At 41.3% G+C, this 25,325-nt stretch overlaps 1 protein-coding gene across 2 annotated transcripts in view; it reads left to right on the forward strand.

Annotated features, from left to right (window-relative positions):
• The first annotated feature begins 9,633 nt into the window (after positions 1 to 9,633).
• LOC126469632 (heat shock 70 kDa protein 14-like) overlaps positions 9,634 to 25,325 on the forward strand; it is a 145,724-nt gene continuing 130,032 nt past the window's right edge. The window contains exons 1-3 of one of the 2 annotated variants that reach the window (XM_050096759.1): positions 9,634 to 9,799; positions 9,961 to 10,041; positions 10,187 to 10,421. In XM_050096759.1, coding sequence (XP_049952716.1) covers positions 9,740 to 9,799; positions 9,961 to 10,041; positions 10,187 to 10,421 — 376 coding nt within the window. In that variant the 5' untranslated portion in view covers positions 9,634 to 9,739. Of the gene's footprint in view, positions 9,800 to 9,843; positions 10,042 to 10,186; positions 10,422 to 25,325 lie in introns of those variants that run through there. The other variant, XM_050096758.1, reaches the window with a different exon arrangement.

The raw sequence follows: 25,325 nt of genomic DNA on the forward strand, positions 1-25,325 counted from the left end.
AGGAGGGTACTCTGGCTGCAGTGTATTGCTCACGGTTTGTCTAACTTCGTGCGCGACTTGCCAGTCACACCTTTATTTACACTGATGGCTCCATAACTGACGATGGTGTCGGCTGTGCCTTTGTCGTCGGGGCCGGCACCTTTAAATACCGGCTCCTCGACCAGTGTTCCAGCTTTACGGCCGAGCTTTTTGCTCTCCATCAGGCCGTTCAGTGTGCCCGCCGCCACCGCCATTCATCGTATGTACTCTGCTCTCATTCACTCATTGCTCTTCAGAGCCTTGGAGCTCCATATCCGGTCCATCCCTTGGTGCAACGGATCCAGCAGTCCCTCCATTCTTCTGCTGCTGATGGCTCTCCTGTCAGCTTTCTGTGGGTTCCCGGCCATGTAGGAGTGCCTGGGAATGAGGCTGCTGATGCTGCAGTCCAGGCTGCAGTCCTCCTGCCTCGGCCAGCCTCCCATTGTGTCCCATCATCTGACATTAGTGGGGTTGTTTGTAAGAGGCTTGTGTCTTTGTGGTGGGATACTTGGTCATCACTTCAAGGAAACAAGCTCCGGGCAGTAAAACCGTTCCCAACTGCTTGGACAATCTCCTCCCGACCATCTCGGCGAGAAGAGGTCCTTCTGACCAGGTTGCGGATTGGGCATTGCCGGTTTAGCCTACCTGCTCTTCGGTGACCCAGCCCCGCAGTGCCCTTGTGGTCATGCATTAACAGTGCGCCATGTTTTATTGTCGTGTCCCTGTTTTAGTCAATCTCGTGTTGTCCTGTCTCTGCCATCTACTTTACAGGATATTTTAGCTGATGACGCTCGAGCAGCTGCTCGTGTTCTTCGTTTCATTGCTTTGACTGGCTTGTCCAAAGACATATAACTCCTTCACTTATTTTATCTGCATCTTTGTAAGAACTTTCTGGCCCCCCCCCCTTGAGTTTTACTAGATTCTATGTGCTCTAACACTTATGATACTGCGTGACGAATTTGATAGAGCTCTGAAAGACCTAAGTCGAAAAAAGGCCCCGGGAGTAGACAACATTCCATTAGAACTACTGACAGCCTTGGGAGAGCCAGTCCTGACAAAACTCTACCATCTGCTGAGCAAAATGTATGAGACAGGCGAAATACCCTCAGACTTCAACAAGAATATAATAATTCCAATCCCAAAGAAAGCACGCATTGACAGATGTGAAAATTACCGAACTGTCAGTTTAATAAGTCACGGATGCAAAATACTAACGCGAATTCTGTACAGACGAATGGAAAAACTGGTAGAAGCTGACCTCGGGGAAGATCAGTTTGGATTTCGTAGAAATATGGGAACACGTGAGGCAATACTGACCCTACGACTTATCTTAGAAGAAAGATTAAGGAAAGGCAAACCTACGTTTGTAGCATTTGTAGACTTGGAGAAAGCTTTTGACAATGTTGACTGGAATACTCTCTTTCAAATTCTGAAGGTGGCAGCGGTAAAATACAGGGAGCGAAAGGCCATGTACAATTTGTACAGAAACCAGATGGCAGTTATGAGTCGAGGGCCATGAAAGGGAAGCAGTGGTTGGGAAGGGAGTGAGACAGGGTTGTAGCCTCTCCCCAATGTTATTCAATCTGTATATTGAGCAAGCAGTAAAGGAAACAAAAGAAAAATTTGGAGTAGGTATTAAAATCCATGGAGAAGAAATAAAAACTTTAAGGTTCGCCGATGACATTGTAGTTCTGTCAGAGACAGCAAAGGACTTGGAAGAGCAGTTGAACACAATGGACAGTGTCTTGAAAGGATATAAGATGAACATCAACAAAAGCAAAACGAGGATAATGGAATGTAGTCGAATTAAGTCAGGCGATGCTGAGGGAATTAGATTAGGAAATGAGACACTTAAAGTAGTAAACGAGTTTTGCTATTTAGGGAGCAAAGTAACTGATGATGGTGGAAGTAGAGAGGATATAATATGTAGACTGGCAATGGCAAGGAAAGTGTTTCTGAAGAAGATCGAGTATAGATTTAAGTGTCAGGAAGTCGTTTCTGAAAGTATTTGTATGGAGTGTAGCCATGTATGGAAGTGAAACATGGACGATAAATAGTTTGGACAAGAAGAGAATAGAAGCTTTTGAAATGTGGTGCTACAGAAGAATGCTGAAGATTAGATGGGTAGATCACATAACTAATGAGGAAGTATTGAATAGGATTGGGGAGAAGAGCAGTTTGTGGCACAACTTGACAAGAAGAAGGGATCGGTTGGCAGGACATGTTCTGAGACATCAAGGGGTCACCAATTTAGTACAGGAGGGCAGTGTGGAGGGTAAAAATCGTAGAGGGAGACCAAGAGATGAATACACTAAGCAGATTCAGAAGGGTGTAGGCTGCAGTGCGTATTGGGAGGTGAAGAAGCTTGCACAGGATAGAGTAGCATGGAGAGCTGCATCAAACCGGTCTCAGGACTGAAGACCACAACAACAACAAGGCTAGGGACCGATGACCTCTGCAGTTTAGTCCCATAGAATTTGACACAAATTTCCAAATCTACCCCATACACAGGCCTGTTACAGCAAAATGGCAACAAATTGCCCTATGCATCGTTATGTTACAGCACATTTGTAGCTGATTGCCACAATACATCACCATGTTACATAAAATTGTAACAAATTCCACCATACCCCAAATCAATGGTGACAGTGTGTGTATGTGATATAACCAGAGAGTGGGTGTCAGCTACTGAATCCCAAATAGTATTCTTAACACTGACAGCTGCCATTATCCCAATTAAGGTGTCTACCATGAGCTGAAACGCATGTTGGATACTACTGGTGTCATGATAGTAAGTTTACATGATGATTGCTATTATCCTGATCAGTACAACTACCATTACTTGTAATGTATGATTTTACTCAACAATTAAAAAAATAATGCCCTGTCAGTTGGTCTCAGCTACTGGATCTCAAAACTGTATTCTAATACCAAAAGCTTGTAGTGTATGTGGCATAACCTGACAGTGAGTGTCAGCTACTGGGTCTCAAATAGTATTCTAACAGCAGAAGTTGACACATGTGGCTATAACCCAACAGTGAGTATCAGCTATTGGATCTGGATCTTAAATAGTATCCCAAACACCAAACAAAACTCAAAAAAATGGGTCCATTCATCAGCACTACTTTACAAAATTGTAACAAATTGCCCCATACATCTACGTTGTTGCACGAAAGTGCAAGATATCACAACTCTTACACAAAATTATCAAAAATAGCCACATACATCAACATTCTTGCACAAAACTGTAGTAGACAGCCCTTTTCATTGTCATTGTTACACAAACTGCTAAGACATTGTTTCATACATTGTCATTTATGCTGATGTCATTTATACATATTCTTAGTTAGCAACATATGGTGCAATTTGTTACAATTTCATGTCACAATGATGACGTACGATACAATTTGTTAGTTTTGTGAAACACGAGGTGTATTGGGGTAATTTGTTATAATTTCGTGTACCAATGACAATGTATGGGGCAATTTGTACAGTTACATTTTTGCCTAATCTATAACTGTCTGCCTACATAAGTGACTGGTCAGCATAAATGGTTGGCACACGGAGGACCTGGGTTCAAGTCCTCCATACTGCCAAGGATTTTTCCTTGGTGGAGGACTGGTATGGGATGTACTCAGCCTTGTGATTGCAACTGAGGAGCTACTTGACTGACTAGTAGTGGCTCCACTGTCCAGAAAATCTGCCAAAAGGCCAAGATAGCAGTGTGCTGATCACATGTCCCTCAATAACACATCTGCTTGACACTGCAATGCAGAGGATGACACGGTGGCCAGTGGATAGCCCTTTGGCATTCACGGCGTGGCCAGGAGCTCGTTTTTTATCTATAACTGTATGTAAAATGGGAGAACTGGTTACAATTTTGCTGTATCATGGTGACATACAGGGTATTACAAAAAGATACGGCCAAACTTTCAGGAAACATTCCTCACACACAAAGAAAGAAAATATGTTATGTGGACATGTGTCCGGAAACGCTTACTTTCCATGTTAGAGCTCATTTTATTACTTCTCTTCAAATCACATTAATCATGGAATGGAAACACACAGCAACAGAATGTACCAGCGTGACTTCAAACACTTTGTTACAGGAAATGTTCAAAATGTCCTCCGTTAGCATGGATACATGCATCCACCCTCCATTGCATGGAATCCCTGATGCACCGATGCAGCCCTGGAGAATGGCGTATTGTATCACAGCCATCCACAATACGAGCACGAAGAGTCTCTACATTTGGTACCGGGGTTGTGTAGACAAGAGCTTTCAAATGCCCCCATAAATGAATGTCAAGAGGGTTGAGGTCAGGAGAGCATGGAGGCCATGGAATTGGTCTGCCTCTACCAATCCATCGGTCACCGAATCTGTTGCTGAGAAGCATACTTATACTTCGCCTGAAATGTGCAGGAGCTCCATCGTGCATGAACCACATGTTGTGTCGTACTTGTAAAGGCGCATGTTCTAGCAGCACAGGTAGAGTATCCCGTATGAAATCATGATAACGTGCTCCATTGAGGGTAGGTGGAAGAAACTAAAATGAGCTCTAACATGGAAATTAAGCGTTTCTGGACACATGTCCACATAAAATCTTTTCTTTATTTGTGTGTGAGGAATGTTTCCTGAAAGTTTGACCGTACCTTTTTGTAACACCCTGTATAGGGGCAAAGTGTCAAGTAGTCTCATACCCTAACAGTACCCATCATACATTCAGGGTAATGGTAGTCACCATGTCAAATGACCATCATTACGCCCAGTAGTATCAACCATGGCAGTCACCATAATTAAGGTTGTGGCAGTCACAGTCTACTGTTCAGCACGTTATTTCATCAAAGATTCTTGTAGTCTCCACTATGTAATAGCATAAGTTAGGAATGTCAGCAGAAGATCAAGAACATTTTGTAATACAAGATAAAGTTAATAACTTAGCATGGATGCACTATAATGCCTGGGTGACTTTCTAAAATAGCTGAAAATGGATAGTTCAAAGCATATCAACCCTGATTTCCAACCTGTATGAAGGTGTATCAATGTTGTTTCATTGAGGTGTCATGTAGTTTGAACTGAGTGACAGCATTTTTCAGTCATTGGCAAGTGCACTTATAAGCTGAAAGTTAGGTCAACAGTAATGTTACATGTGTTTCGTAATTTATACAACAGATCTTTAAATATTTTGATAAATAATGCACACACATTTTGTTCTCTTTAAAGCATTGTGCAGTAATCAAACTTTGCTTGTTGTGATGTGCACATTAATCTATTAGATATATCAGTAGTGCCAATAATCTGTATTTTTTTAACAATATTATAGAAGAATGAAATTACTTCAGTAGCACCTTTTATGTTTTGTACTTCACATACACACATAGTTTGATTGCTTCAAAACTGAATTTTTGTTAACAATCAGAGACCTGTAGCTATACTTGCATTTTGATAAATAACTTTGTTTTGATAAAAAGATCTCATTTTCAATACCTGGAACTTTCATCTTTGTGTGAAACCTTTTCCATCTTTTCCTTTTTACATTATGTATTTGGTACTTTTAACAGAGCAGGAAAAGATAGATTACTACTTGCCATACAGATAACCTGCTAAGTTGCAGATAGGTCCAATTAAAAGACACTTACACATAAGCTTTCGGCCACAGTCAATTGGAAAAAGAGAAACACACACCATTCATTACTACAAGCAAGCACACCTCACGCATAGCCCACCCAGATATCCGTGCAGTCTAATGCGCTGTTTCCCGAGTGGGAAGCCTCAGCGATTGAGGGCTGGTTCCCCTTATTCCACCTCAGTTACACTATGTCAAATTCTGTCTCCATGTACACGTAAACCATAATTACTCTACCACGCAAACATTTGGGGGTTACACTTGTCTGGTATGAGGTGTTCCCCTGGGGGGGGGGGGGGGTGAAATGGAGGCTGAACTGCACAATAAACCTGGGTTTGGTGTGGGGCGGCAGTGGGGTGGGTGGACTGCTGTGGTCTGTAGTGGGGTTGTGAACTGTTAGGGCTATGGCAGGACGAAGCCTCTCCATCGTTTCCTGACTGCCAACTCTGGCAGCACAGGCTGGAGTGCAACTATACTGTGAGATAGAAGCAGTAATTTGAATGGGGTGAGGGAAGGGGAATTGCTAGCAGTGTATAGGTTAGGGAAGAGAGGAGTGTCATCTTGCGAGGTGTGCAGGTACTAGAACGCTAACAGGCACAGCGTCAGGAGGTTGTGGAGCAGGGAGGTGGGGAAAATGGAATGAAAAAGGAGAGGAGCAGAGAAAGATGGGCAAGTGCATTATCAGAGGATGACAAAGAAAGAGTGTAGGCGATGAGAATGGGGAGGAGGTAATAGGACAGAGAGGGTGGGAAATGTTGGGTGGAGGGTGTGGGGACAGTATGTTACCATAGGTCTCCCCGGGATAATTACAGGATCACAGAATGTGTTGTAAGGGTAACTCCCATCTGTGCAATTTAGAAAAGCTGGTGGTGGGTGGCTTGGTTGGTGAAGCAGCCATTGAAATCAGGCATGTTATGTTCAGCTGCATGTTGTGCCACAGGGTGGTGTACTTTCCTCTTGGCTATAGTTTGGTAGTGGCCATTCATCCAGGTGGACAGCTGGTAGGTAATCTTCATGTAGATTGTTCTTATTCCTATGACATTTAACTGGTGAATAAATAATGCTGAAACTTGTAGTGCAATGAAAGATAGATAGCTCCATGTCATGCATTTAAAAAATGTATTAGTCATTTACAATAAAATTCAGGTACAATGTGAGATATACAATCACAGCATATTACAATGTGTAAATACACCGATTTCCTAACCATATACAAATTACAGGGTGGTATTTCTGTTGTCACAATAAACTGCCAGCACATACAAAAATAATAACTTGGAATATATATATATATATATATATATATATATATATATATATATATATATATATATATATATATATATATATATATATATATAAAATACCAGACCAAAGATGTAGCTTGTTAGCCACGCTTTAAATTTCTCTGTAGAACATTGTGTGTGAATTCCCAGTTATAATTTAGTTATCAGAGGAAGACTAAATTATTTTTGGATGTATCTACTTTTGCATGGATGGGTATACATACAGCAACCTAGACACTTAATACATTACATTACATTGCCTGAAATGTCAGCAGCTGTTTCCAAAGTGGTAGCTTCAATGTGAGCAATGTTTGACATTCAACTAAATCAGTTTCCAGAGGATTAGATCAGATGAGGGGAGGAAGGCGGGAAGTATTTGCTTGATTCTGTGAGGAATGTAATGAAAAAGGACATTAGTGGATCATTCTATGTAAACAACACAAAGCAATCCTTTCAAGTTAAACATCTCTGATTTCTGCCACATTTTCTATGTTCAATCATCTTGGTAAGAGATGAACAGCTACCGATCTCTGTCATACACTGTCAGATGGCTTGCGGAGTATGGATGTAGATGTAGATGTATATGAGAACCCTGTGGAAATTACAGGCCTGCAAACTGAAACTAAAATTTACTAGAATTGTGATTCTAATCTATATAGAGAAATGGACTAACCACCAGAAAATTAATTTAGTAGGCCCTTACATTAATATGCAGTATGACTTCACATCCTCCAATTAATCTTTTCCCTTCATATCCCAGACTGTCACCAGCCAGCAGTCAAGGTGACCCTGGGTGTAGGGGAACCTTTCTTAACTTTAATGTGTTGTCTCCTAGAGACTTCCATAGAATAACATGAAAGTGTGTATATGTGCCACTTCCATTTTCATTTATCAGTGCAATATAATGAAACTATCAGGTTTCTTTCCATGCGGAAGGATGTGTGCTTAGTAACTGTAATAATTTCAAGTACTAAAGGGTACCCCTTACTACTTGACATTGAAACTAAATAACTCAAAATATACCACACACAGAATATATAAATATACTTTTATGAGGATTGGATAGGAAATTTACGCTTGTATTATTGATTTTAATTAAAATTGTACCAACCATCACCACCTCACACATTATCATTGGCACTTTCGTCAGTGAAATTAATTTCATAATTACGTTCTTGAATGCGCAATGACAGAACAAGCAGTGGCAATGGCCAACCTAAAGAAGTTTTTTTGTTTGTTTGTTTTGTTTATGCCTTCTGGCCGGATCAACGGAAGCGTCCGATTCCACCCGTCTGCTTTGACCCGTGACGTAATGGTATTGTGGTGTGTGACGTCACTACGATGCGGAGTTTTTGAGTTGGTTGTGTTTCTAGGTGCCATGTTGTTATATTTGCTGGTGCCCTCTGCTGGTAAATGTAGACGTGCTGAGTTTAACGGGTAACATTGTGTTCATTTGAGTTTGGGTTGTCATCGTGCTAAAGTGGTTTTGAGTTTCTGTAGTTAGTGCGATAACGTGGGTTGTGAAGTATTTTCAGTGAATTATTTAGGCGAATAGCCTAGGAAGATATTGACTCCTTGCGAGAAAACGTAAAAACTGAAAATTGTGACCGGAGTGTTGCGGCATTTTTTGTAACACAACTAGAAAAAAAAGGAAGACCTTAAAGAATATGGTACCATTGTCTAGGTGAAAGATACGTATGCATGAGACAATACAAATTTAGGCTGAAGTTCTGTAGAAGCCAAATTATTTTATTGTTGCCAGTGCCACATAAGCTTTCTGTGTATGTGATTCATACACTTTTAACTTTTGCTGCAGAGTTTTAAAGGTGGAAAGAGAATGTAGCAACGCATCAGGAGCATTCGTTATGGTCATACAGTGCAGTATTTGTTTCATGCAGTCCCGCACTGCTAGTATGTTCTTACATCCATGTCTCAATTATTAAAGCACGATAAGATGGGTTGGAATGACACTGACGAAATTACATACAAATAGTGTTTAACAACAGAGATCAAGGTACTGCGGTGTTTGCTATGACTTTAAACAGCTTCTACAACACTAATTTATCACCCAGCAGGAGCTGCAAATCTTTCGGATACTAAAGGCGAACGCAAAGTAAAATGATCTCGCGTTCGTAATACGCAGGTATCACAAGAGTTAACAGGGAAAAATTCACCCATTACAAATGCAAATACTAATTAAGTCCGTCATATATGGAAATATCCGACTTCTTTCATTACACATTTCTACATGATCCCACTCTTTTGTTCTTTAATATTGGTGAGATGATAACAAATAAATAGGCAAAACGATTTTGGCTTATTTATGCACAGCCTTGACTTATCCGCGTTATTACCGACAGACATTCCTTTACAGAATTAATTATACTAAACGAGTTGATGGAAAATTGCGCACATTGCAATTAACTAATATCAGATTTTTAAGCCACACAGAAAAAACACCATGAAACGCGAAAGATAATATGGATCACAATTTCATTTTTGTTTTTTATGAAAATGTTTTCAATTAACAATTCAGTATTGATATTTTTATTTCTTTAATAATGCGCTATTTCGCTAGTGGCATCTGGAAAAATGAAATTCGTACTAATTACTGAATATTTTCGTATTTCTTATTTTTATGACTGACATATCTCCCCTTCTAACATCCATGATTACGTCTTTCACAGCAGAATACTTCTTTGAACGCTATGCAGAGGAAAACAAAGACGCGTGAATATTTGAATTTTGGCGGCAGTGGTGTGTTGTTCGCGCATCGTGTACGGTTTGTTGTCGTCGAAGACTAGCAAAATGGCTGGTGTTTTTGGCATTCACGTGGGTAATTCTTCAGCCTGCTTGGCGTATTGTAAGGTTGGTAATGTTTTTCATATTTGTTGTTCACTGAGAACTTCTAATGTGCCAGAAGTGAAGTCATGAACGATTATTCTTCTAGCTCGAATGTATTCGTGAGAAACGTTCTAATAAGATCATATCAATGTAACTTTGACATTATTTTACGTTTTGTTTCTCAGGATGGGAAAGTTGATATTATAGCCGACGACAGTGGCAACAGAATAATGGCTGCAATAGTCGCGTTTGTTGACGGTGAAGAGGTAAGGAAATTTTGTACTAAGCAGCAGTTTATTTGAATAGTGCCCTCTAAGCTGAAATTGCCTGTTACTTCTTAATTTATTTGGTTTACCACTGTTCCGTAATTCCGCTTCGTGATCAAAATTTAAGAGATCGAATGTGTTTCAGACTGTTGGACTCCCAGCGAAGGCAGCTCTTGTTAGAAATGCCACCTGTACCATCGTTCGCAATAAGAAACTCTTAAATGACAGTATTCCTGACGACGAACTTGAGCATCATATAAAGTCAGTGAAATGTAAAATAGTGACTGAAGGAGGCCTGAAATATGAAATCCGAGATGAATACAAGATTGCTGTGTATACCCCAGAAGGAGCCATGTCGTGCATATACAAAAAGCTGTTCGGTATGTAGAAATGTTTTTATGTGTAATGCCCCGATCTCATATTCCTACGAGTAGCTAGTATGGTTCATTCCGTGTAATCTCACAGGGGGTGAAAATGTGGCTATTTCAGAATTTAGTCATATTTGGAACATGGATGCCCACATGTCTCAGTAGTAAAACTGCCAAATAGCACTGTTCTAACTCTTACCATTTTTGATAAATTCAGGTTTGAAGATTCATGGGTGGGTACCCAGTCATTAGTCAGGAACCGGTTTCCGTATTCTCAAACACTTGCTATTCAGTAATGAGGTGACCTACAGATGTCAAGTATTTTAGTCATGTACTGTGTGAGTCATTAAGTTGATATATTGCATAAAAAGTAGGATACATCTCTGTTTTTTATGAAAAACGTTGAGAATTGCTCTTTCTCCGTGATGTGCTTTACATGTGTGATTTTTTAAAAATTATAACTTCACAGAGGGAAAAAATGCAGACTTCATCTTATGCACTATAACTCTTTAGTGCTAGCATTAAGTATAAATAACAATGACAAGCTTTTGGCATTGAAATTAGTAGTTCTTACCTTCACTTAAAGATGACTCCATCACAAAAAAAGGGCAAATTTGACGAATTTCAAAGTCCTGTGGGGTACATAGATAATTGAATCACAATATGATTTTTTGCTGAAATGTTTATATATCTGTCAGCAATCTTATCTGCGAAGAATACAGGGCATTCATAATAAAAACGTGTATTCCTTGAAAAATTGACCTGTAGATCAGAACTGTAAACAATTTACAGCTGAAAACAGTTATGAATCATTTTTCTCAGTGTGTATGTTGTATTTCTCTGTTAAGTGTCTTTCCTGTGTAAAGAATTAAGGGACAATGTGCGTGCACAAATGAGGTGATACATCCATATTCTGTCACTGCAACTTAAAAAGACAAGTTAAATGAAACATAAGAAATGGTGTAAGCAGTAATGAGGCACAGTAATAACTTTAAATATGTACTTATATGTACAGATATAAAAATTTTACAAAAAACATTTTGATAAACAAATTCAAATATAAAGAAGGAAACTAACTTTTAAAACCCTTCCACTTTGCATGTAACTGTTTTCCTCGACATCTTGATGCAGAAGCAAAATGAGTTCACTTAAATGTGAGAGATATTATTTTTTTCCGAAGCACTTATTGTCATGTTTATACAACTCCTCACTGTGTCTTTGTAATGATGGGAATCTGCCTGACATGTAGCATTGGAGAAGGGGACCCAAACAGCATCATTCCAAGCTAGCCATGAAGGGAATTGTAAATTAGCAGTAGGCATGCAGTTAATCTCAACATCTTTAAACTCATGTGATGCCTGGGAAATGGGTCCTGTGTGCCAGATTTTGTTGTATTTGAAAGCCACGTTCTGCCTGACTTGCAACCTTTTCTGCAGACCATTTCATGAGCTCCCATTGTGACACTGTTCCTTTTTTATATGTTGGAAGTCTCTTTATTATAAAGGTGTTAATTGCAGTGAGTAGTAATGTGTGGTGCAATCATATTACTGGAAATGTCATTGCTATACTGTACCTGTGTTCTGAGAAACCTTAATGTTATTTAATCTGTGAAGAAGCAGAGCATATTAGCACCCTGTATTGTCTGGAGTGCCCTGTGAACAATGCAACCAATTTTCCGATATAAGGAGCTCCTCACTCAGAAATGTAGAATTCGGCTCGTAATGGACAGTTTCAAGTTTTTATTATCTGCTCCACCTTTATTGAGTATTGTCAGAGTAACTTCTACTGTTGGTGTCCTAGAGCACATCGGACTTGGAGAAAGAACAATTAAAGAGTCATGGTGTAATTGCTGCTCCAGAATGCAGGAGTGGTCAAAAGATGTTACCTGGAATTGTCAGAGGAGAAGAAGTAGTGATATCTTACGAAAATGATAATATTTCAAGACTTTGTGCAAGGAATTAAAGACTCCTTCCACTATGGTTCATAACAAGAAGATTCACATAAAATTGCATGAAGGTTTCTTGAAATACAGGTACAGCACAATGACAGTTTCAGAAACCCAATTGAAACAAGCATTTCTAGTCATTGTTACTATCACCTTTCTAATGAAGAGACTTCCAATGAATGCAAATGGAGCACTGTTGCTATGGAAACTCGTGAAAATGCTTTTTGGGAACAATTGCAAGTTGAGCAGAATGTGACTTTCAAATTCTACAAAATCTGGTACACAAGACACATTTTCCACCAATCACGTGAATTTAAAGATGTTGAGATTAACTATATGCCCCCTACAGATTCACAATTCCTTTCATGGTCCAGTTGGAATGATGCTGCTTGGCTATCCTTTGCCATTGTGACGTCTAAGGCAGATGTCCTATCATTACAAAGACATGGTGCACAGTTTTACAAACATGACAATAAGTGCTTTGGAGAAAAATCATATCTCTCACCTTTAAGTGAACTCATTTCATTTGTGCATCAAGATATCAAGGAAAACAGTTATATGCAAGGTGTGTGTGTTTTAAAAATGCAGTTTCCATCTCTGTATTTGATTTTTTATTTTTTTTTATGAAATTTTTCTTTGTGGAGGTTTTATATCAGCATATACTGGTATATATTCAAAGTTCTTAACGTCTCTCATTATTGCTTGCTGCTTTTCTTACTTTTCACTGAAGTTTGTTTTTAATTTACAGTAACAGAATAAGAATATATCACCTCCTTTGTGCACCAAAGTTATCTATTGTAATTCTTTACACTGAAAAGACAACTAACAGTGAAATAATAATAAAAAATCCCGTGGAGGCCCGGGAAAAGAATAGGCCTCCGGTATGTTCTGCCAGTTGTAAAAGGCGACGAAAAAGAACAAACCACTAATAGGGCTAACCGCCCTTTTAGTGTGATTAGTTGGTTCAGGACAGAACTAAAGAAGCCTCGGACAAGCGCCGTCATGGTCGGGGATGACGCTTGAACCCTATGCCCGCCCACAATGGTAACGACACTGCTAGCCAACTGGAAAATGATTCAAATCCAAATAGAGGTGTTTTGCAGGATATGCTTCCTGCAACCACCCTAGAAGGAAAACAAAGACAGAGGATGAGATGGTCAGATGAAGTTAATCGACACCTCATGTTCTGTTATTACCAAGCAACAAACCTAGGAACCAACACAACTGGATACAGATCACAAGTATACACAACATTTATTATCAGATACCCAGAATTAAAATTTTTAACAGAACAATGACTAGCTGATCAGATCCGTGTAATAATAACAAATAACAGGATACCCCAGTCAGAATTAGAAAACATCAAACAACAAGTACAACAAATACTGGAACAAAATAATGTGCAATCAGAAGAAGAAGAAAATACAGTAATGGACTCAAACATCGCAGAGCAAACAAACAAAGGACAGCACGCATCAATTAAACAATCAGAGGAAAACGAAATCTTAAGACAGCCACCAGAACAAGCACAAATAGAACACGAAGTGACACACGTTAGATATAGAAGAAAAAATTCAGCTGACATATATAGAATACAAAGACACAAATACAGACATTAGACCATTCTTGCATAGACCACCAAATAACCCACAAGTCGAAACAACAATAAAAACTATCAACACAATCATACACAACAAAATAAATGAAAACACAACTATGGAAGAGTTACAACTACTGGTTTATATAGGAGCACTCACTACACTAAATATACACACTAGGCAGAGATCAGAACCAACCAACACACAGAAGAAACCCACAAAACCAGCATGGCAAAACAGGCTACAGATCAGAATAGAAAAACTGAGAAAAGACATCAGACAGCTAACACAATTTATAAGAAATGAAATGTCAGGAAAAAAACGAAAAAGGCTAGGTAAAATCTCACAACAAGAAGCGATAGAGCAATTAGATGAAAAGAAGCAGAAATTACTATCATTGGCCAAACGACTTAGAAGATACAAAAAAAGTGAAAATAGAAGGAAACAAAACCAAACATTCAACACAAACCAAAAGAAATTTTACCAGACAATAGATAACACACACATTAAAACAGACAATCCACCACACATAACAGACATGGAACACTTCTGGAGCAACATATGGTCAAACCCGGTACAACATAACAGGCATGCACGGTGGATACAAGCAGAAACAGATACATACAAGATGATACCACAAATGCCTGAAGTGATAATTTTCCAACATGAAGTCACCAAAGCAATTAATTCTACTCACAATTGGAAATCCCCTGGAAAAGATAAAATAGCAAATTTCTGGCTAAAGAAATTCACCTCAACACATTCACATCTAACTAAATTATTTAACAGTTACATTGCAGACCCATACACATTCCCTGATACACTTGCACATGGAATAACTTATCTGATACCTAAAGAACAAGCAGACACAGCAAACCCAGGTAAATATCGCCCCATAACATGCCTACCAACAATATACAAAATATTAATTTCAGTCATTACACAGAAATTAATGACACATACAACACAGAACAAAATTATAAATGAAGAACAAAAAGGCTGTTGCAAAGGAGCACGAGGATGTAAAGAGCAACTGATAATAGATGCAGAGGTGAAATATCAAGCTAAAACTAAACAAAGGTCGCTACACTCCACATACATTGATTACGAAAAAGCTTTTGATAGTGTACCCCACTCATGGTTACTACAAATTTTGGAAATATACAAAGTAGATCCTAAATTGATACAGTTCCTAAACATAGTAATGAAAGATTGAAAAACCACACTTAATAGCCAAATAAATTCAAATAATATCACATCACAGCCAATACAGATTAAGCGTGGAATATACGAAGGAGACTCATTAAGTCCTTTCTGGTTCAGCCTTGCTCTGAACCCACTATCCAACATGCTAAATAATACAAATTATGGATACAATATTACTGGAACATACCCACACAAAATCACACATTTGCTATACATGGATGATCTAAAACTACTGGCAGCAACAAATCAACAACTCAACCAATTACTAAAGATAACAGAAGTATTCAGCAATGATATAAATATGGCTTTTGGAACAGACAAATGTAAGAAAAATAGCATTGTCGAGGGAAAACACACTAAACAAGAAGATTACATATTGGATAACCACAGCGACTGCATAGAAGCGATGGAAGAAACAGATGCCTATAAATATCTAGGATACAGGCAAATATAGGAATAGATAATACAAATATTAAAGAAGAACTAAAAGAAAAATATAGACAAAGACTAACAAAAATACTGAAAACAGAATTGACAGCAAGAAACAAGACAAAAGCTATAAATACTTATGCTATACCAATATTGACCTACTCATTTGGAGTAGTGAAATGGAGTAACACAGACCTAGAAGCACTCAATACACTTACACGATCACAATGCCACAAATATAGAATACATCACATACATTCAGCAACTGAAAGATTCACATTAAGCAGAAAGGCAGGAGGAAGGCGATTTATCGATATAAAAAACGTACATTATGGACAGGTAGACAATTTAAGAAAATTCTTTCTAGAACGAGCAGAAACTAGCAAAATACACAAAGCGATCACTCATATAAATACATCGGCTACACCACTGCAATTTCATAACCACTTCTACAACCCTTTAGATCACATAACATCAACAGATACGAAGAAAGTAAATTGGAAAAAGAAAACACTACATGGCAAGCACCCGTATCATCTAACACAGCCACACATCGATCAAGACACATCCAACACATGGCTAAGAAAAGGCAATATATACAGTGAGACGGAAGGGTTCATGATTGCAATACAGGATCAAACAATAACCACAAGATATTACAGCAAGCATATTATTAAAGATCCCAATACCACAACAAATAAATGCAGACTTTGCAAACAACAAATAGAAACAGTAGATCACATCACATGCGGATGTAAAATACTAGCAAATACAGAATACCCCAGAAGACATGACAATGAAGCAAAAATAATACATCAACAGCTGGCCTTACAACATAAACTTATAAAACAACATGTTCCCACATACAAGTATGCACCACAAAATGTACTGGAGAATGATGAATACAAATTATACTGGAACAGAACCATTATAACAGACAAAACAACAACACATAACAAACCTGACATCATACTCACCACTAAAAGAAGAAATTAACACAACTAATTGAAATATCCATACCCAATACAACAAATATACGAAAGAAAACAGGAGAAAAAATTGAAAAATACATCCAACTGGCTGAGGAAGTCAAGGACATGTGGCATCAGGATAAAGTTGACATTATACCAATTACACTATCAACTACAGGAGTCATACCACACAATATCCACCAGTACATCAATGCAATACAGCTACATCCAGACTTGTATATACAACTACAGAAATCCGTAATTATTGATACATGTTCAATTACCCGAAAGTTCCTAAATGCAATATAACATATACCGCACAGTTAAAAGGAAGTCACACTTGAAGGCCCGCGTCACTTTCCATTTTTGACCAGACATAATGTCTGAGAAAAAAAGAATAATAATAATAATAATAATTTATTATCATTCAGCTCTTACAGCAATAGACAGTCATAAGCGTACATTTCTATATGAACTACTATATCAATGTAATTTAGTTTACATGAAATAGGTAAAACTAGAAATTATATGTTAGAGAGCAGCATTTTCATTTCCAAAACATTTGTCAACTGGGTAAAGAGGTTGTTTACTAGTAGCTTATACAGAAGCGTCTGATTCCACCCGTCTGCTTTGACCCATGACATCACAAATATGGTGGAAACGACCGTCCACTATGACTCCAATATGGCGCCTATGACTTCATTACGTAAACATAACAAACATGAAAATACATCGAAAAACACACACACACACACACACACACACACACACACACACACACACACACACACACACACACACACACACACCTTCCACAAAAAACTTAATCAAACTAATGGGAATGGGACAAGTGTAGGAAATTGGGGGTTTTTGGGTGGGGACAATTAAATATAAACACACGCCACTAACCCAAACGACAAAAAACACTAAAATGACAAGACCCCACAACTTCCACTACACACAAAATCCACTGGAATCGATCACTTCCCTTGGTCGACAGAAACAACTGCTACCACACTATAAATCTCAGAAATTTCACCACCACCACACTTAATCCTACCACACAAAAAGAAACAAAAACAAACACAGACACACACACACACTCACTCACTCTCTCTCTCTCTCTCTCTCTCTCTCTCTCTCTCTCTCTCTCTCTCTAGGAAATCAAAATTGCAATCAAACACTTCCCTTGACCTGTTATCCTTACGACATATCCACATATAGCCATCCCTGGTCAGAGACGCCAAAACTTTAGTAAGTCTCATTGCATCACGACACACTAAACACTTCACGACTTCAGCCAACAGCCCGCATTGCTGAAGAAATTATATTAGAGACAACACACTGTCCCCCATCATCGCAGACAACCAAAAACTGTTGACCTTGTCAGTCAAATCCATACCTACCAAAGACATAAGCAAAGAAATTTACCAAAATTTACACATGAACAGAAAAGAAACTACAGTAACGTCAACAAAACAAAACCAAAATCATTAATTCATTGAAATATATTCCACTGAAGGCACAGTCACCACTGATACTACACACATGCAATGCTACCACACAAGTGAACCCCCTATGCCACATAACACGCTACCCATAAACACACCACCAGAGAGAACCACCGACTGCAACAATACGCCACCTATAAACACGCCAGACAGGCACACTAAACCAAAAACATCACCTAACATACAAATACACCACTGGAGACCACCACCGATCACATCAAAACAACACCTACAAACACGCCACTCTCACAAACTAAACTCCGCGCCGTGGTGACATCACACACCACAACAGCCTTACGTCACGAGTCAAAGCCGACGGGTGGAATCGAACGCTTCCGTCGACCCGCTTATACAATTTAGCTTTAAAAATATTTATAGGCAATTCTGTAAAATCTACCCTTGGCCTATTAAACATCCTTAATCCAAAGGCTAGGTAGGAGTTACGTGATTTAGATGATGTGTGGTATGGTATGTCTACATGTGTGCTGTTTCTAGTGTCAAAACTACGTACATCAGTTCTCAGTGTGAAATTAGAAACATTGTTTCTAACATACAATAAAACATTATAAATGAATAAGTTTACTGTTGTCAGACATTCCAGTTTAATGAACAGAAGTTTACAATGTTCTGTTTTATCAGAATCTGTTATTATTCTTATTACTTTCTTCTGCAACAATAAAATGTCATTTGCTTAACAACTGCTACCTCATGAAAAAATTCCGTATGATATGATACATTGGAAGAAAGCAAAATTTCGTGATCTTGCATAGTTATTTGGAACATATCTTTTTAAATTTGTAGTTATGAATATAATAGAGGGAAACATTCCACGTGGGAAAAATATATCTAAAAACACAGATGATGTGACTTTCCGAACGAAAGTGCTGGCAGGTCGATAGACACACAAACATACACATGAAATTCAAGCTTTCACAACAAACTGTTGCCTCATCAGGAAAGAGGGAAGGAGAGGGAAAGACGAAAGGATGTGGGTTTTAAGGGAGAGGGTAAGGAGTCATTCCAATCCCGGGAGCGGAAAGACTTACCTTAGGGGGAAAAAAGGGGTATACACTCGCACGCGCGCGCGCGCGCGCGCCCACACACACACACACACACACACACACACACACACACACACACACACACACACACACACACACACACAGACACAGCAGACATGTCTGTGTATGTGCGGATGGATATGTGTGTGTGTGCGAGTGTATACCCCTTTTTTCCCCCTAAGGTAAGTCTTTCCGCTCCGGGGATTGGAATGACTCCTTACCCTCTCCCTTAAAACCCACATCCTTTCGTCTTTCCCTCTCCTTCCCTCTTTCCTGATGAGGCAACAGTTTGTTGCGAAAGCTTGAATTTCATGTGTATGTTTGTGTTTGTTTGTGTGTGTATCGACTTGCCAGCACTTTCGTTCGGTAAGTCACATCATCTGTGTTTTTAGATATAAATTTGTAGTTAAATAAATAACTCTTGAAAAGTCTAGAAAATATATTTTTAATGTGTGGTTTCCAGGCCAATTTATTGTCAGTAAGAACACCTAAAAGTTTAGTAGTTTTTAATTCATGATGGTTAGGAATCTCTTAGAGGCTAAAATTAAGTACCTGTGTTTTACTTTCATTTAGTAAGAAAACATCGCAGTACCCACATCCTGCGAGGCCTCACTCAGTGAAAACTAACCAATATGCAAAGATGTTTTGTGTTGGCCTTGTAGGTACTGCGATGTTTGCATATGTCTGGTTATGATTAACCAATCATATCCGCTCATCTGGAGATAGAGTCGAAAGTTGATCGAAGGGTAGCGATTTGAAGGGCAAAAGGGAAAAAAATGCCAAGGCAAGAGCCAAGGGAAAGAAACCTTTGTGATAGTTGGGTCAGATTTTACGAGCAGTAGCAGTTTTCTTGCTGTCTGCAACAGGTCACGCAAGGCTAGATTTTGATTCTAATGGGTATTGTAACACTCCGGTTTAATCTACTGACTTTTATCCCTCTCGATCGGGATCTGATAGCAGCCCAAATAGATAATAATTAATGTGACCGTGTACCTAATGGGGCTGGCAATCGGATTGGACTGCTACGGAGATGTTACATTCCATTTTGTCCTTCTCAAATGCTGTAATAAAGAAATGTCTGGTGCCAAGAAGAACAACACAGCTTCATTAATCAATGACCTATATTCATCACAAAAACACAAAGTAAGGAGACAGCCACTGCCTTCGTCGTACAAAATTAATAACGGCTAATCTCAGCACAGGCCCTTTAGTTATTCATTATCGTCACACGCAATTTCAATCATTGTAATCCAACACTACAATCCAACACTGCAATCCAACACTGCAATCCAAATGATGCCGGCGCGGTAGACGCGTAATTACAAATATCGGCACAAAAATATCACTGAATCACACTAGTAATTATACTTTTTCACTTTCCCGAATATTCCTAACAGAAAGGGGTTAAACCACGGCGATGGCCACTCCCTTTGTCGGTACGGTCTTGCATTCCAGCAACAGACCTCCACCCGGCTCGGGCCACAGCGCGTACCACACTCTACTATCTCAACACTCGCTCTCGCAACCCGACACACACTATTGATTGTCTGTCCTGTCGACCTGTGCTGTCGCAAAACTTATAGTAAGGGCCTACGGACCCCTTACAGTATCTTGCAGGCAGATGCCTTTGATGTTGTGCAGTGGTGTTTCTCGGTGGCTGCAGTTTCTCGGTCAGTGTCAGCATACCAGTAACAGTTAGGTTCATCATCATTTAGTGTCTTGATAGGTTGTATATTGGATTAACAGTGTAGGGCGGTGTTGGCGGTTTCTTTGTGCGTTAGTGTGCGAGCTTGTCAGCTTCGCTGTTGTAGCCTGTTGGTCGGCTATAATAGCAACTGGCATATCCAGTCAATGTTGCTGATGTTGTCATGTGAGAATTTATAAATAAACACAGATTAGTAATAAAAACAATAAAGGTCTGAACACCGATCCTTGTAGCACTCCAGGCCTAACATAAACCAAATTTGACTTCTCGCTATCAATGCACACAACTTGGTGTGTGCCCCCCTGCGGGTCCGAGGGTTAGAATAGGCCCGAGGTATTCCTGCCTGTCGTAAGAGGCGACTAAAAGGAGTCCCTCCCCCTCAAGGGGGTAGTTAGCGCCTGCGTCCTGAGACGGACGGTTCCACGACCTATATTTGTGGTCATTTTGGTTTTTCACTTCTTCTCGTTTCTTCCTTCCTTTGTTGGTTCCTTTCTTTGTTCTTCTCCATCTCACTGTCTTCCTTACTCTTTCCCTTGCCTTCTTCTCCTTGCCTTCTTCTCCTTGCCTTCTTCTCCTTGCCTTCTTCTCCTTGCCTTCTTCTCCTTGCCTTCTTCTCCTTGCCTTCTTCTCCTTGCCTTCTTCTCCTTGCCTTCTTCTCCTTGCCTTCTTCTCTTTGCCTTCTTCGGTCTCCGTCTCGGCGTTTGAGACAGTCTGTCCTCTCTCTCCCTCTCTCTCTTCTTTTTCCTCTTCTTCCTTCCTCCCTGTGCGCGCCTGAAGGCCGACCCACGCGTTCGCACGCGTAGCCGGTGACGGGGTAACGCGTAATTCCCCGCCCTGGGTAGACAAGTAAGGCACGCACGTACCCCCTGGTAAAGGCCAGGCCCAGGGAGGGGTGATTGCCTGAACTGATACCTTCTGACCATACCGATTGGTCCCTCCGTCTGTTTCTCGGGAGGTGTGACCTGAGGTGTAAATATTCACCTAAGGCGGGAGTGCCCTCTGAGAGGGTCCCCACAAGGAAGGAGCGTGCCATCGGAGACACTGGCAATCATGGGGGATTCCTCCGCAATGGATTTCTCTTCTTCTTCTCTCTCGACTTCTGCCCACAAACGGAAACTTGACCAGCCACCAGTGACAAAAGTACTACCGCCTGCCCCACAGTTCGTGGTAGTTTCTTGATCTGAGGACGGAAAGGATTTTTTCGCCATAGCCGGATCGGTCAAGTGTTGTACCAGGTTGCGTAATGGTACCTTGTTACTAAAAACTGAGAGCGCCTTTCAGGCACAAAAACTGCTTCGGGCCACACTCCTGTACACGTTCCCTGTCCGGGTGGAGGCTCACCGTACTTTGAATTCGTCTCATGGTGTTGTATATACTAGATTACTCGATGGATTGACTGATGAGGAGATTCAGTCTTTCCTCGCTGAGCGGGGCGTGACGGCTGTCCGTAGGGTCATGAAAAAGGTCAACAATGACCTTGTACCGACCCGGACACTTTTCTTGACCTTTGATAGTGTTCAGCTGCCGTCGCGCATCAAAGTGGGCTATGAGGTTATTTCTGTTCGCCTCTATGTCCTGACCTACGCACTGCTACCAGTGTCAGCGTTTTAATCACGCTCGCCAGTCTTGTTCCAATGCGGCTAAATGTGTCACTTGTGGCAGGGATGTCCATGAGGGTGACTGTCCACCTCCGTCTCCTCTTTGTGTGGACTGTCATGGTGACCATGCAGTGTCCTCCCACGACTGTCCCATCTACAAGGAAGAACGCTGTATCCAAGAAATTCGGGTCAAAGAGAAAGTGTCCACCTCGGCTGCTTGCAAGCTATTTGCTAGTAGGAAGCCCACACTGCTCCCAGTGGGGAGATACAGTACTGTCCTTGCCTCTCCTCAGACTACCAGGGAGGTGGCAACACAGGCATGCGATCTGACCTTCAGCACCACGGTCGTCTGTTTGGCCAGTGCTAAGATCGCACGGTCGATGTCTCCTCTTCCTCCCGTCACCCCTCAGACACAAGCACCTTCATCAGCTTCTGCCAAGATGAAGACCCAGAAGTCAGATGCATGGGCCTTCAAGAAGGAACCGTCCCGTGCAGACTTCCTACGTACTCCGAACTCCCAGCCATCGACCAGTACTTCAACTAAACGACCTTCCAAGAAGGCTCATAGGAAGCACAGTTCTCCTTCTCCGCCACGGCACATTTCTTCTCCTGCGCCACCCAGCGGTTGCCGCCCCAGGCCGTCATCCGTTTCGCCTGGCCGCACCGCTGGTAGCCGAACATCTGGCTGTTCACCTGCAGAGGAAGCTCCCCCTCCCGGCCATCTTAACAAGATGGCCGATGAACCTATAGAACCAATGGACGATGACTGTCCGCCTACTGATAGCGGCGACAGAGCTCGCTCGAAGCCAGGCCCTCAGCGGCCTTCGAGGTGACCCCTTCTTTCATCTTCCTTTTCTTCTCACGATGGCACTTATTCACTGGAATATTCGCAGCATTCGCTCGAACCAAGAGGACTTAAAGTTGCTGCTCCGCTTGCACTGTCCGCTCGTCGTAGCCCTCCAGGAAACGAAGCTACACCCATGTGATCAAATTGCCTTGGCACACTACACCTCTGTGCGTTTTGACCTACACCCTGTGGTAGGTATTCCGGCTCATGGAGGAGTTATGTTGCTGGTCCGGGATGATATTTACTATGATCCAATCACATTGCACACCGGCCTGCAGGCAGTTGCCATCCGAATTACTCTCCCCGCTTTTACATTTGCCATTTGTACCGTTTACACTCCATCGTCATCTGCCGTTACCAGGGCAGACATGATGCAAGTTATTGCTCAGCTACCTGCACCATTTTTGTTAACTGGAAACTTCAATGCCCACCATCCCTTTGGGGCTCTCCAGCATCCTGCCCGAGGGGCTCCCTGTTAGCAGACCTTTTCAACCAGCTCAATCTTGTCTGCCTCAATACTGGCGCCCCTACTTTTCTTTCGGACACATCTCACACCTATTCCCATTTAGACCTCTCTATATGTACTACCCAACTTGCACGCCGGTTTGAGTGGTATGCACTTTCTGATACATATTCGAGCGACCACTTCCCGTGTGTTATCCATCTCCTGCATCATACCCCCTCTCCGTGCTCAACTAGTTGGAACATCTCCAAAGCAGACTGGGGGCTCTTCTCTTCCAGGGCGACCTTTCAGGATCAAACCTTCACAAGCTGCGATAGTCAGGTCACACACCTCATGGAAGTCATTCTCACTGCTGCTGAATATTCCATCCCTCACACTACTTCTTCTCCACGTCGCGTACCGGGCCCCTGGTGGACCGCAGCATGTACAGACGCTTTACGTGCTTGTCGACGTGCTTTACGCACCTTTAAACGTCACCCTACAGTGGCGAATTGTATCAATTATAAACGATTACGTGCGCAGTGTCGTTGTATTATTAAAGAAAGCAAGAAAGCCAGCTGGACTGCTTTCACAAGCACCTTCAACAGTTTTACTCCTTCTGTTGTCTGGGGTAGCCTGCGCCGGCTATCTGGCACTAAGGTCCACTCACCAGTTTCTGGCTTGACGGTCGCGAATGACGTCCTTGTGGCCCCTGAGGATGTCTCCAATGCCTTCGGCCGCTTTTTCGCAGAGGTTTCGAGCTCCGCTCATTACCACCCTGCCTTCCTCCCACGAAAACAGGCAGAGGAGGCTAGGCCACCTAACTTCTGCTCCTCGAATCGTGTAAGTTATAATGCCCCATTCACCATGCGGGAACTCGTAAATTCACTTGCCCGGTCACGGTCCTCCACTCCAGGGCCTGATTCTATTCATATTCAGATGCTGAAGAACCTTTCTCCTGCGGGTAAAGGTTTCCTTCTTCATACTTATAATCGCGTCTGGATTGAGGGACATGTTCCCGCATGCTGGCGCGAGTCTATTGTTGTACCGATTCCTAAGCCGGGGAAGGACAAGCACTTGCCTTCCAGTTATCGACACATCTCGCTTACCAGCTGTGTCTGTAAGGTGATGGAGCGAATGGTTAACTCTCGTTTGGTTTGGATGCTCGAATCTCGACGTCTACTTACCAATGTACAATTTGGATTTCGTAGGCGCCGCTCTGCTGTTGACCATCTGGTTACCTTGTCGACCTTCATTATGAATAACTTCTTGCGGAAGCGCCCGACCGCGGCTGTGTTCTTTGATTTGGAGAAGGCCTACGACACCTGTTGGAGGGCGGACATTCTTCGCACCATTCATACATGGGGCCTTCGCGGTCGCCTCCCACTTTTTATTCGTCCCTTTTTAATGGATCGACAGTTCAGGGTACGTGTGGGTTCTGTCCTGTCAGACACCTTTCGCCAGGAGAATGGGGTGCCACAGGGCTCAGTTTTGAGTGTCGCTCTCTTCGCCATAGCGATCAATCCAATAATGGATTGCCTCCCAGCTGATGTATCAGGCTCCCTTTTCGTGGACGATTTTACCATCTATTGCAGCGCGCAGC

The sequence above is a fragment of the Schistocerca serialis genome, chromosome 3 (genome assembly GCF_023864345.2).
Source record: "Schistocerca serialis cubense isolate TAMUIC-IGC-003099 chromosome 3, iqSchSeri2.2, whole genome shotgun sequence".
NCBI lineage: Eukaryota > Metazoa > Arthropoda > Insecta > Orthoptera > Acrididae > Schistocerca > Schistocerca serialis.